This window comes from Saimiri boliviensis, chromosome 6 (genome assembly GCF_048565385.1).
Source record: "Saimiri boliviensis isolate mSaiBol1 chromosome 6, mSaiBol1.pri, whole genome shotgun sequence".
NCBI lineage: Eukaryota > Metazoa > Chordata > Mammalia > Primates > Cebidae > Saimiri > Saimiri boliviensis.
Genome location: NC_133454.1, coordinates 15833749 through 15847363, shown reverse-complemented (window position 1 = coordinate 15847363; position 13615 = coordinate 15833749). Strand labels below are relative to the sequence as shown.

General features: G+C 39.0%; 1 protein-coding gene across 38 annotated transcripts in view; it reads right to left on the bottom strand.

Moving 5' to 3' along the window:
• Nucleotides 1-3356: 3356 nt before the first annotated feature.
• The window catches only part of SYTL2 (synaptotagmin like 2), a 155400-nt gene continuing 145141 nt past the window's right edge, over nt 3357-13615 (bottom strand). For all 38 annotated transcript variants that reach the window (XM_074400220.1, XM_074400232.1, XM_074400216.1 and 35 more), the window contains 4 exons: nt 11096-11174; nt 7976-8075; nt 4870-5075; nt 3357-4042 (listed from right to left, as the gene is read on the bottom strand). In XM_074400220.1, coding sequence (XP_074256321.1) covers nt 3897-4042; nt 4870-5075; nt 7976-8075; nt 11096-11174 — 531 coding nt within the window. In that variant the 3' untranslated portion in view covers nt 3357-3896. The remainder of the gene's footprint in view (nt 4043-4869; nt 5076-7975; nt 8076-11095; nt 11175-13615) is intronic.

Here is a 13615-nt window from a genome sequence, read left to right as displayed (position 1 = left end):
AGGTGGTCAAGGAACTGGGAAACCAGGGTGTCTGATGAACATGCATATGCTGTGGAGCCAGATGTCAGGGCTATCAATGAATGAGTTGAGGATGGTAGATGACAACAAAGGGTGGTAGGGATCATTGTAACAGCAAACATTTACGGAATGCTATCTGTCAAAAGTGAGCACTATCTCGATTCATTTATTTTCTCCTATAGAGTAGGTACAATGTCCCCCCCACCTTTCTTTCTTTCTTTCTTTTCTTTCTTTTTTTTTTTTTTACAGATGAAACACAAAGAAGTTAGATAACTTGTCCAAGATCACACAGCTACTAGGTGCTTTAACTGAGATTCAGATAGAAGCTACCTGTTTCTGGAGGTCACTTAATCACTACACAGTACTCCCTTCCTGATATAACTGAATAGCATACATTCTTAGAAACATGTACAGGAATAGAGAGGAGCAATAATCTGAAATCTGATCCCACATCCTGACTCAGGTACTCAGTGTGAGAGAGTACTTCTTTTTGTAAAGCTGAAGGATAACCAGTCAAAGCAGGAGTGGCAGGAACTAGGTAGGACCTCAAAAAAAACCAGCTAAACAAAAAACGGGAATAGTCTGTGATTGAATCAAGCATGTGGGGTCATTTGTTTTATAAAACAAACTAGTGAAGAAGCCTTGGAGAGAGTGAAGATGAGAGCAGATAAGAGAGCAATCCCAAAGCAGAATGGGAATAAAAGTACAGTGGAAGGAGATACTTGGAGCTTTTTACTTATATAGTGACTATGGATGCCAGGGATCTGCAAAGATGTCTAAGCAAGTTCCCTGGGAAATACAGCTGAGGGGAAGGGTAGTAGGCATCTCTGAAATAAGCTAGCCTAGGTTAACAGTAACCATGCTTTGGGTGGACTGCTAGACCATGTGAGAAGTCCATGGAGTTCCCAGGATCCTCACCACTTACCTAGAAGCTACAACAGTCACGGTAAATGGAAGAATTTACCTCTCTGAGAAGAGTCAGCAAGTGACCCTTAGAAATTTTACTTCATTTTAAAAATAATGATATTTTGAAATATTTTCACTTGAGGTAAAAACAAATTGCATTATGTCTAGCTCTAGATTTTGCCAGTGTCTATGCAACATCCCATTCTTCTAATAATGGACCACTTCCCTTTGGCCACGGGGTAGGCACATTACCCAGGCTGGATGAATCATATTACACCACACTCCTGCCCATAGTGAATGGTCCAATAGGTGGGCATATGACACAGACTTGGCCAGTTTCCACCATAGATCTCTCAAGCTGAACCTAGGAAAGAGAAGTGCTTTAGCTGAGAAGTTGTGATGCTGAACCTGGCTGAGGTGCTATTTCTTACTCCCTGAAGAAGACAGACAGCATCTGAGTTTCTGGTTCCAGCCTGCAAGTCTCTAGAATAATCTAGGTTTCCACAGTACTTCTTTATTCTGTGAGCTAACCCAGTGTATTTCCAATAAATCCTCCTTTTTTGGCTTATTTCAGTTGGGCTTCTGGGAGAAAAAAAAAAAAAAGAAAAGAAAAAAAGAAAAAAGCCCTAAAACATGTCGTTCAAGAAAATACCTCCAGTTTAATAAAATGTACTTTGAAGTTTTAGCAAGGTCTTTGCCTAAAAGTTACAGTGGCTCAAAAGCATGCCAACCTGAGTTCACTAAAGAATTCAAGTTGCCTACATTTTTTTTTGAGACAGGATCTCCCTCTGTCACCTAGGCTGGAGTGCAGTGGTATAGTCAAAGCTCACTGCAACCTCAAACTCCTGGGCTCAAGCAATTCTCCCACCTCGACCTCCCAAGTAGCTAAGACTATAGGCACACACCACCAGGCCCAGCTAATTTTTTTAGTTTTTATAGAGATGTGTTCTTGCTATGCTGGCCAGGCTGGTCTTGAACTCCTGGCCTCAATCAATGCTCTTGCCTCAGCTTCCCAAAGTGTTGGGATTACAAGCATGAGCCACCACACCCAGCCATGCCTACATTTTATAAAGCATGAAGCTTACACTTAGCCTTCCTTTTGAATCAGCTAAGATTACATTTATGATTTATACTTTCTTTTTCATGTGAAACATCTCCTTGGACTTCCCAAGGCAGTCAGAATTTCTGCGGATAGATGCAAAGAAGGTGGGGGTTTCTGTTATCCACTCTGGTGTTCTGAAAGTGAGGGATCAGGAGATAGGACAAGGCAGACAGTCCTGGTCCTAGATGGGGAGATAACGGAGCCAGTCTCATTAGTGCTCTAGAGCTGGCTGGATGCTGGTTTAACAGGTAACTGAAAGAAGAGCTGAGAAAGTCATTTGTACTGGGATGTGGCACAAGCCAGAACAGGGTTTGTGCTTCTGCCACTGTGTTCTAGGAAGTGTGACTCTAATTAGCTAATTTTGCCCTTACATAAGGTCAGAGCAGGAAGGAGAAATACAGCTGGACTAAGCATTCTAATAAAAGGCCTGGGGAAACAATGGAAAGGGCCTTGCTCTAGGTTAGTCGCTCTTATTTGCAGGTTGGTAGAAGATTCTAGTATCTATTTGGGAAAAGAGGGAAGTATTCTAGTTGTTTTCAGTGACATTTATTAGATGCTTGTTGAAAGATCCCATGTTTGCCTGTCACTCAGGCTTTCTTGAACCTACATTAAATCAGTGCTTGTTTTGAGAAAATTAGGCTGGTTGGGTCCTAAGGGAGAGTAATATGCTTCATATACTAAAATCATCTCCAAAGCTTTTTAACTACTTTAAAAAAATTCCTTGAGATCTGCTATGTCCTTGAAAACAAAATAAATAAAAATAAAAATCCTACTCTTAATAACATAGCCAAAGTTGTCCACTTAGGGGAAATGATGCCCAGAGTTGCAGTGAAGACTGTAGACATATTAGCCCAGTAGAAGTTCATTAGCCTTGTTAGGAAATTTAGATGTTTAGATGTTTAGAATTCCTAAAATATTTTATTTAAAATAAGAAGTCAGACTAATTTTCCCATGTAATTTAAATCAAATGATAATTTATTCTGACTAAGGATTTTTACAAAATATTTTATGAAAAATTTTACATACCTAAGAAATACAGTATAACTGAAAAGCTTGCATTCTAATTAAAACTTTGTTGCAAAACATGTTTGTGACTACTCTTAATGCTGCTTTCATATAGTAAAGTTATAATGAAAACAATCATATATATGTAGGGTTTTTAAAAAATAAACTCATAAAAATACAGGCTGGAGACCTATTTTAGAATTAAGTCAAAACAAGCCAACAACTGAATTTCATCTATGGCCAGTGGGTGGCACTAAAATACACCTGAGACTTGTTTTAACTGCCTGTTTGTCAAGGCAGAAAAACACCAGTAAATTCAGTCTCGTTGCCTTAACATGGAATTCCATATTTTATTAGAGATTACAGAATAAATCTTTTCTTAAAGTTCAATTCTTTATTATCACTGATGTTCTGTCTCCATTCCCCCACCCACTTTGAGTATCTTTCTGCTACTTTTTCCCAAAACCTATGAGGTCCTGCAAGGGTACCAGACCCTCTCAACTGTGGCACAGAACTGTGGTGTGAAACACATGATGGCAAACTAGAACATTCTGCATGTTAATAACCCCCCATGTTTAAGGTTCTGGGGCAGCTTTTTCTCTGAAGCAGCAGCAGAAATTTAATTTTCCTAGCTTGTTCAAATATCTTTCTTAATGTTAGAATCACAAATTACACATTTTGTTATTATTTAAATCCCTTGGGCCTTATAATCAAAGAAGCACATGCAGATTGACTTTTACATGCTGTGTAGTATTCCTTAGTTGCAATAGATAGAAAGTGAGGATATTTGTCCACCTACTCAGATTTTCAAGATCAGATTCCACTGGTTTAGTAGTTTTCAGTGGAGGAGCCAGTGGAAACTGGCTCATTTGGAAATCTTGGCTATCAAAAGCATTCTGAGAGGCAGTGTTGCTTCAATCCAAGTATTGGGGGAGTTTACCATCTTCTCCCAGAGAGCAACCTCCTCTGAAGTAGAGTCCATCCAGTCCACTTCAGTCCCATAACTTCTACCTGAAGAAAGGAAGGTTTGCATTTAGAAAGAAATAGCTCATTGGGGTATGTATGGTGTTACAGGGAAAGTCATTCCCTAATTATAACCACCAGTAGAAGCTAGGAAGAGCTTTCTTCACTGGGAGGGCAGGTATGAGACTCAATATAAGGAAGAAATGTTCAACTGTGTGAGTGACTCCATTTTTGTGATCATTACCATAATTCCCAGAGCAATGATTCTTCTTCAAATTAATGTAAAGGCCAGATAAAAATTCATCAGGGAATAAGGGAGTTGGGAGGATTCCTACACCGGATTGGAGATGACACTAATGATCTCTAGGGAAGTGTGACTAAGGCTTTAGTGTCTAACAGACTCAATTTCAAATCTTGGTTCTACAGCTTTGTAGTTGTGTTACTTACTTTCTTGGACTATTAACATTGGTTAACTACCTCACAGACTTGTGAGGATTCAATGAAAGAATGTAAATAAAGCATTTAATACGGTGACTGGTGCTCCATAAATGTTATTGTTATTATTCAAAGCATACATTTAGCTTTGAAGGATCATAAATGTTTCTGCAGGGCAGACTAGTGATGAAGGCTTTTCTGTCCCTGCCACTACCACAGTAACTTAAGCTCTACATAGACAAACACTTCACCTTGTTAATCCTCATATCAGGAGCCCTTAGCATCTGACATTTCTTTACTCATTTATTTCTCTATACTTAACAGATAACTATTTTCAGGATATCTCGGTTTTTATTGGGAAGAAGCAAAGCGACAAATAAACCGCTAGTATCTCTGGAAAAATATGGCTCATAGAGAATTAAAAATGTAGCAAACAGTACCTGTTCCAAAGCCAATCCGAAGACCTCCCAAAAACTGGTTGGTTAATTTGTAATGGTCCCAGACAGTAAGCTCTACACAGGCTTCCGTCAGATCTTCAGGCCTGAATCCATCATACACCATAGTGTGGTTGAAGACAGGGTTAGTGGTTTTCCCTACAGCTCTTGTCTTCTGGCGACTTTTCCTGCTTGTATCTGGAAGGATGGTGCTACAAAAAGAGGCATAATTGTGGGAGCATTTCAGTAAGAGAGTGAACATTCATGCTTTCAATACACAACAACAGAGCTATTAAAGAGTGACAATGGAGGAAAAGATGTGGAAAGAAAATGGTGCTGGTGGTGGTTTGGCAGAGGATAGCATTGAGGGTAAGAACACATCATGCTGGCCGGGCGCGGTGGCTCATGCCTGTAATCCTAGCACTTTGGGAGGCCGAGGTGGGTGGATCACCTGAGGTCAGGAGTTCAAGACCAGCCTGACCATCATGGAGAAACCCCATCTTAAAAAATAAAAATAAAAATAAAAATAAAATAATAAATAATAATAATAATAATAATAATAAAAAGAACACATCATGCTGAAAGACTCTGGACCTGGAGTCGGCTACACTTGGTTTGAATCCTGACTCTGCTACTTCCTTAGTGTGCATTTACTCAACCTCTCAGACACTTGCTTCTTCATCTATAACATGGGAATGGTGATGCTGACTTCATAAGGCTGAAATTAGAATTAAATAACATATGCAAAACATTTAGCTCATTGCTTGCATTTAGGAAGTGCTTAATATCCTAGTAATTAAAGATTTAAACATAAGACCTAACACCATAAAAACCCTAGAAGAAGACGTAGGCAATACCATTCAGGGCATAGGCATGGGCAAGGACTTCATGACTAAAACACCAAAAGCAATGGCAACAAAAGCCAAAACTGACAAACGGGATCTAATTAAACTAAAGAGATTCTGCACAGCAAAAGAAACTACCCATTAGAGTGCACCGGCAACCAATAGAATGAAAAAAATTTTTGCAATCTACCCATCTGACAAAGGGCTAATATCCAGAATCTACCCCAAGTAACTTAAACAGATTTACTAGAAAAAAACAACGCTATCAAAAATTGGGCAAAGGATATGAACAGACACTTCTCAAAAGAAGACATTTATGCAGCCAACAAACATGAAAAAAAGCTCATTATCACTGGTCATTAGGGAAATGCAAATCAAAACCACATTGAGATACCATCTCATGCCAGTTAGAATGGTGATCATTAAAAAATCAGGAGACAACAGATGCTGGAGAGGATGTGGAGAAATAGAAACACATTTACACTGTTGGTGGGAATGTAAATTAGTTCAACCATTGTGGAAGACAGTGTGGTGATTCCTAAAGGATCTAGAAATAGAAATTCCATTTGACCCAGCCATCCCATTACTGGATATATACCCAAAGGATTATAAATCATTCTATTATAAAGATACATGCACACATATGTTTATTGTGGCACTGTTCACAATAGCAAAGACTTGGAACCAACCCAAATGCCCATTAATGATAGACTGGATAAAGAACATGTGGCACATACATACCATGGAATACTATGCAGCCATAAAAAAGGATGAGCCCATGTCCTTTGCACGGACATGGTTGAAGCTGGAAACCATCATTCTCAGCACACACTGACACAAGAACAGAAAACCATACAGCGCATGTTCTCACTCATAAGTGGGTGTTGAACAATGAGAACAACACATGCACACAGGGAGAGGAATATCACACATGGGGTCTGTCGGGGAGTGAGGGGCTAGGAGAGGGATAGCTTTAGGAGAAACACCTAATGTAGATGACACAGAGATGGATGCAGCAAACCACCATGGCACATGTATACCTATATAACAAACCTGCACATTCTGCACATGTACCTCAAACTCCAAGTATAATAATAATAAAAAAAAAATTGGAAGCACAGGCTATCCTGATTAGCTGTGATAGCCTAAGAAATATGTGTTATACAGAATTGAAAAGGAAGAGTTTACTCTCCAGTTTACTAGATTTGACTTTGGAAATAAATTATTTTTTTTTTACAATCACTTATATTTCATTTATGATAATTAAATGAACTTTGACCTACCTTGCCTCGTATAAGTGGCAATATAAGACAATACACGTGGCAATACAAGGCAAGAAAGTCTGTGAATGGTCTCAGAATGAGGCTGACTTGAGCCATAAAATCTTATCAGCTGACATCTATAAATAGTATGTGTAGGGAAAATCGTAAATAATATCATCTACACAATTTAGATATATGTCACATGATATATTTATTTATTTAATACAGAAGGGGTTTCGCTGTGTTGACCAGGCTGGCCTCGAACTCCTGGGCTGAAGTGATCTGTCTGCCTTGGCCTCCCAAAGTGCTGGAATTACAGGTGTGAGACACCTTGCCCCACCAGATACATGTCACATATATTTAAAAAGCTACCACTGGTCTTCTGGTAGACTATATATATAAATAAAAATAAAATTAGTCTAGAAGCTAGGAGAGCATACTAATATCTGTTCAGTTATTATTTACTAGATGCCAGTCACTTTATATGTATAACAGAGAGAAGGGTTTGCCATTTAATAACCCAAACTATCTCAAGCTCTTGTGAGCTAACTCTCAGTAGCAGTTGATTAGCAAATCACTTTTCAAATATCTGCGGTCTCATACAATGACCCTTTGCAAATGGGCCACAAAACAGGTGGGATAAAGGAAAGAAGAAATTCTCCCTGCTCCGTAAAGGAGCCAAGGGGTATGACATCTTACCATTACAAATTTAATAAACTCTTTTGAACTGATTATTGCCCTCACCAACAGATGTTTTCCCTAGAAGATATTACATATTGAGTATAAGATCTCTAGTTAAATTTGACCTCTTACTTTATGATTTTAAAGCTAAATGAATCCTTGAGAGTTCATGATGTAAATTCCTCTAGTTCATGTCTCTATTATCCCAGGTAAATTCATTTAAATTACGAATGATGAGTCAGCATTTCAGATATAGAGAACTGAAACTAACTGCAAAGGCCAGGATATAGAACTGATGCAGACAAGAGTCATCAATACTATTACCATTTAACAAAGGAATTTAGATGGCTTCCCCTTAGCAGTGGTAGATCAAGGCATTCCTTCACCCAGATATGCACTTCTCCAGTTGTAGGAAGCTTTTTACCTGTAATAGAAAAAGGAGAGAAAATTTTCACTGCCAGTTCTCTCTTGGCAATAATGCATCCAAAGATGTCAGCCTAAAAATGTTCTGGCGCAGAGATACTAGTTAGTACTTGCTGATAACATCTGAACTGATTAAATCTATACAATCTTAAGTCTTCCATAATCTGATTTTACTGAACTCAGACAGCTCTATAAAAATAATTCATATTATTTTAAGTACTATTACATCACTCGTTCGAGGTTTTGCCTGGTTCAACAAAATCAGACATCAAGAATGTGAATCACCCATTTAAAGTGATATTCAAAACATCCCAATAAAATGCTTACACCTTTCAAACATTAATACCAATATAAATTGGTGCTGGTGGAAGACATTTAAAACATATTTGAGTGTAAAGTAACCAAAACAGGTATTGACTAAGGCATAGTCATTTTTTTTGTTTTTGTTTTTGTTTTTTTGAGAGGCAGTTTCACTCGTTACCCAGGCTGGAGTGCAAGGGTGCGATCTCGGTTCACCGCAACCTCCGCCTCCTGGGTTCAGGCAATTCTCCTGCCTCAGCCTCCTGCGTAGCTGGGATTACAGGCACGTGCCACCATGCCCAGCTAATTTTTCTGTATTTTTAGTAGAGACGGGGTTTCACCAGGTTGACCAGGATGGTCTCGATCTCTTGACCTCGTGATCCACCCGCCTCGGCCTCCCAAAGTGCTGGGATTACAGGCTTGAGCCACCGCACCCAGCCGGCATAGTCATTTTTAAGAGTGTGTGTGTGTGTGTGTGTGTGTGTGTGTGTGTGTGTGTGTGTTTGAGACAAGGTCTCACTCTGTCACCCAGGTTGGAGTTCAGGGGTGCAATCATAGCTCACTACAGCCTCAATCTCTGGGCTCAAGTGATCCTCCCACCTCAGCTGTCCTGGAGTAACTGTGACTACAGGCATGTGCCACCACACTTGGCTAATTTTTTAATTTTTGTAGAGACAGAATTTTGTCATATTTCCCAGGCTTGTCTTGAACTTCTAAGCTCAAGGGATCCACCTGCCTCAGCTTCCTAAAGTGTTGGGATTAGAGGTATGTGCCACCACATCTAGTCAAGAGTGGTTACACATTTTATAGGGATATTGTATGTATATACGTAATAGTTAACATTATGGGCAGATAGTTACTAAGAAGTTGGTTTAGTCTGAAATTGTTGTCTAGGCTGGATTCACATGAACAAAGGAATACTACCAGATTTTTCTGGACGAGTTAGCTAAATCAGTCAACCAAACAGTATTTAGTGAGCATCTAATATGTGCTCATCTGTATACTAGGAACATCATTAGCTATACAGAGAATACATGAAATAATCTATGCCCTTGGGAAATTTTTATAGTTATGGTGGAGAGAATATTTCAAATAAAATGATAAAAATGTAATATACAGTGAAATATCAAGTTATTACTGCAATGTTCTAGAAGATGATATGATCAGTGAGAGCTAATATAGTCAGGAAAAGCTTTGTGGAGGAGATGGGGCTTCATCTAAGACTTGAGTAGGTTGAGGAGAAGAGGAAGCCATTTCAGGGAAGAAAAAATACATGGGCAAAAACTCAGACATGGTGGTGTCTCTCACAACACCAAAATCCCTGCCCTCTACTACCAAGTGATAGAAGGAAAAAGGGAAATGGGGTTTCTTTGAGTGTTGGCTATAAATGATAGGATACGGCCAGGCGCAGTGGCTCAAGCCTGTAATCCCAGCACTTTGGGAGGCCGAGGTGGGTGGATCACGAGGTCAAGAGATCGAGACCATCCTGGTCAACGTGGTGAAACCCCATCTCTACTAACAATACAAAAAAGTAACGGGGCATGGTGGCGCGTGCCTATAGTCCCAGCTACTCAGGAGGCTGAGGCAGGAGAATTGCCTGAACCCAAGAGGCGGAGGTTGCAGTGAGCCGAGATTGCGCCATTGCACTCCAGCCTGGGTAACAAGAGCGAAACTTTGTCTCAAAAAAAAAAAAAAAAAAAGATAGGATACAAATTATATGCAAAAGAATCTACCTTTTAGGAAAATCCAGAAGTTACAAGGTGGTAGTCTGGCAGCAATTTGGCCTGAAAATATGCTTTGTTTGCCCTCCAATTCTTTTTTGGGGGGGTGCAGGTATAAACTTGGAATGCTTTAGTCACTGTCCTCACCATCCATTATTTCTTCCTCTCACTAGCTTCACTGTCTGGTTACTGAAAGCATTTGATTTTACAACCCCTGATTTCAGCCCTAACATTCATACAGATTCTTAAATAAACTAACGTGGGGAACTTGCTTGGGAAATGGAACAAGGAGCTGGATGGCATTCATTTCCTGCCAGTCTCTTGCTCCTTAACTGGGCTGAAGACCTGACGAGGAGGCAACTGACAATCTTGAGGGAAAAGCTTTACCTCTTAACGAGACCCTGAGAGTGGAGGACCAATGAGCTTTAAGTTCTCTGGATTTCATATGAATCCTCTTAGTTCCCTCCTGTGAAAAAGAATACTCAAATTCTATTCTTACAGCACTATCAATAGGTCCAAATTATGAACACAGGAATACACAAATTCTGAATACAGGCCATTCACACTGTGAAGATACAAACTTTTTGGAGAGTGAGGTGAAACATAAGGACCATAAACTAAAAAAAATGAGAATTTTCTCATAGAAACAGAAAGCAGAATGATGATTGCCATAAGCTGGCAGCAAGGGAAATTGCTGATTAACAGATACAGAATTTCAGATTTGCAAGATGAAAGTTCTGGAGATGTTTACCAAAAATGTGAAAATACTTAGCACTATTGAGCTGTACACTTAAAAAATGGTGAAGATGGTAGATTTTATGTTTTTTTCCGTAACACAAAAAGAATTTTTCTTATTTACAACTGTGAATACACTCATTTGGTCTATACATTACTAACTTGATACGTTTGTTTAAGGCCTTACCTTTGAAAACATAATAAATACTGGGAGAAGGGAGGGATAAGGAAAAGGCATAAACCTGAATAGAAAATCATTACATACCAGGGACTGGCTCTGGGACATACTGGAGAGCTAGTTTCATTTCACCTCTGTTTTCTGCTTCAAGGGCAACTGGTGCTGTCTGAAAAGTGAAGAAATGTCAGCAGGTGTGAGACAGACTTTTCATCCTATTTGTTGGTACAAGTCCTGTTACAGAACCGTGTCTGTCCCATTTCTGGGACTATGTATCACTCATGAGTGCTCTGGATTAAAATTTCTCTCTGCATCAGAACTAGACTGTTGCCTTTATACCTGGGCAAGCTAGGCTGTACATCTTGAAAAATCTTGTAGGATACCCAGAAAATATTTCAAAGCCTTTAGTCTCAAAGATGGTGAAGAAACCAGAATGGCTTTCTTGAAGATGGGAAAGGTTCCTTAGAATGCTTTAATTTTGATCAAAACACAACTATTTTGTTAGATATTCATCCAGCACATAAAAAATTTATTTGTATTACCTTTATTTGAAGGACTATGAGATAGTGTATGAAAGTAAGGGGGAAAAAGCTATTATCTTACATTTTCAAAGCTGCACTAATCTGATTATTTTAGGCCAAATGCATAGAAGTCTGTAAGTATAACAAAGACTGAATAACAATTTTTAAAATTTCTATCTGTTATTTTCAAGTACAGGTTGAGCATTGCTTATATGAAATGCTTGGGTACAGAAATGTTTCGGATTTCAGATTTTTTTGAATTTTGTAATATTTGCATATACATAATGAGATACCTTAGGGATGGGATCCAAATCTAAACACAAAATTCATTTCTGTTTTATATACATCTTCTATACATAGCCTGAATATTTTAATAATTTTATGCAGTCTAACATGGATGGGCATTTGGGTTGCTTCCAAGTCTTTGCTACTGTGAACAGTGCCACAATAAACATGTGTAGGCATGTGTCTTTATAACAGAATGATTTATAATCCTTTGGGGATATATCCAGTAATGGGATTTCTGGGTCAAACTGTATTTCTATTTCTAGATCCCTTTAGGAATCGCCACACTGCCTGCCACAATTTGAATTAATTCATACTCCCACTAACAGTGTAAAAGCGTTCCTATTTCTCCATATCCTCTCCAGCATGTGTTGTCTCCTGATTTTTTAAAGATTGCCATTCTAACTAGTGTGAGGTGGTATCTCAATGCAGTTTTGATTTGCATTTCCCTAATGACCAGTGATAATGAGCTTTTTTTCATATGTTTGTTGCCTGCATAAATGTCTTCTTTTGAAAAGTGTCTCTTTATAGCCTTTGAAACAACATTTGAGAACAATTTCTTTAGGGGAACTGTTTTATTGTATAGATACTAAGTTACGGTTTGTATCAGTTACAGCCCCTAAACTAAGAACAATTTAAAAGGCAAGATTTTAAATATCAATTTGAAAGTGCTAAAGAATTATTAACACATACAGGACTCAAATGAACAAGATCTTAGAGTCTGACATTCTTCTCTGCTTTTCACTTTGAGGCATTTAAGTAGTGCCAAACTGAGCACATAAAAAGCCCAACAGAAAGAGACTGAAAAGCTGAGCAGGGCTTTTAGCAGTTTCATGAGGCTGGGGAGACAAAACCTGGAGTCCACAGCCTGCCACGAAGGAATGGCACAAGAAAAACACTCTAGACCAGTGGTTCTCAAAGTATACTTTCTAGGCCAGTGCATTGACTGGGGATCTGTTAAAAATGCACATTCTTGGACCCATAAACCTTGGGAATAGGGCTCCGAATCTGGTGGGTCTTTTGTTGTTGTTGTTGTTGAGACAGGGTCTCGCTCTGATGCGCAGGCTCGAGTACTATGGTGTGATCTCAGTTCACTGTAACCACCACCTCCCGGGTTCAAGTAATCCTCCCATTTCAGCCTCTTGAGTAGCTGGGACTACAGGTGCATGCCACCAAGCCTGGCTAATTTTTCTGTACTTTTTGCAAAGGCAGGGTTTTCTCATGTTGCCCAGGCTGGTTTCCATCCGACTACTGGACTCAATCAATCCACATCTTAACTCCCAAAGCACTGGGATTACAAATGTGAGCCACCACACCTAGCCCCAGAATCTGTGATTTAATAAGTCCTTCAGGTAAATCAGATGCATGCTGATTTTGAGAACTACTTCTCCTGGCTTGCAGTTGGAACCTCTTAAGGGCCTTAGTGTACGAAAATGGGAAAACAAAAACTAGATCAGATCACGTGAAAACTGGGCTGGTGCCTCAGAGTCAGTTCATTCCCAGATTAAATGAAGGTGGTCTATCCCTGCTCTCTCCGAAACCAAAGTAAATCCTCCCAAATTATCCCTAGAACATTCTCATATGCAATACCCCACATATGATTAAAAAATGAACAGGCATACAAGACAAAGAACTAAGTGTCCAAACTAAGATTTTAAAGAACAGATAAGCAAGACTCACAAATGTTTAAGATATTGGAATTACCAAATACATAGGTTAAATAACTTTGCATGCAATATTTATAAAGACAATGTGAAGACAGAGAATTTTAAGAGAGAAAAAGAATCAAAACAGAATCAAAAGA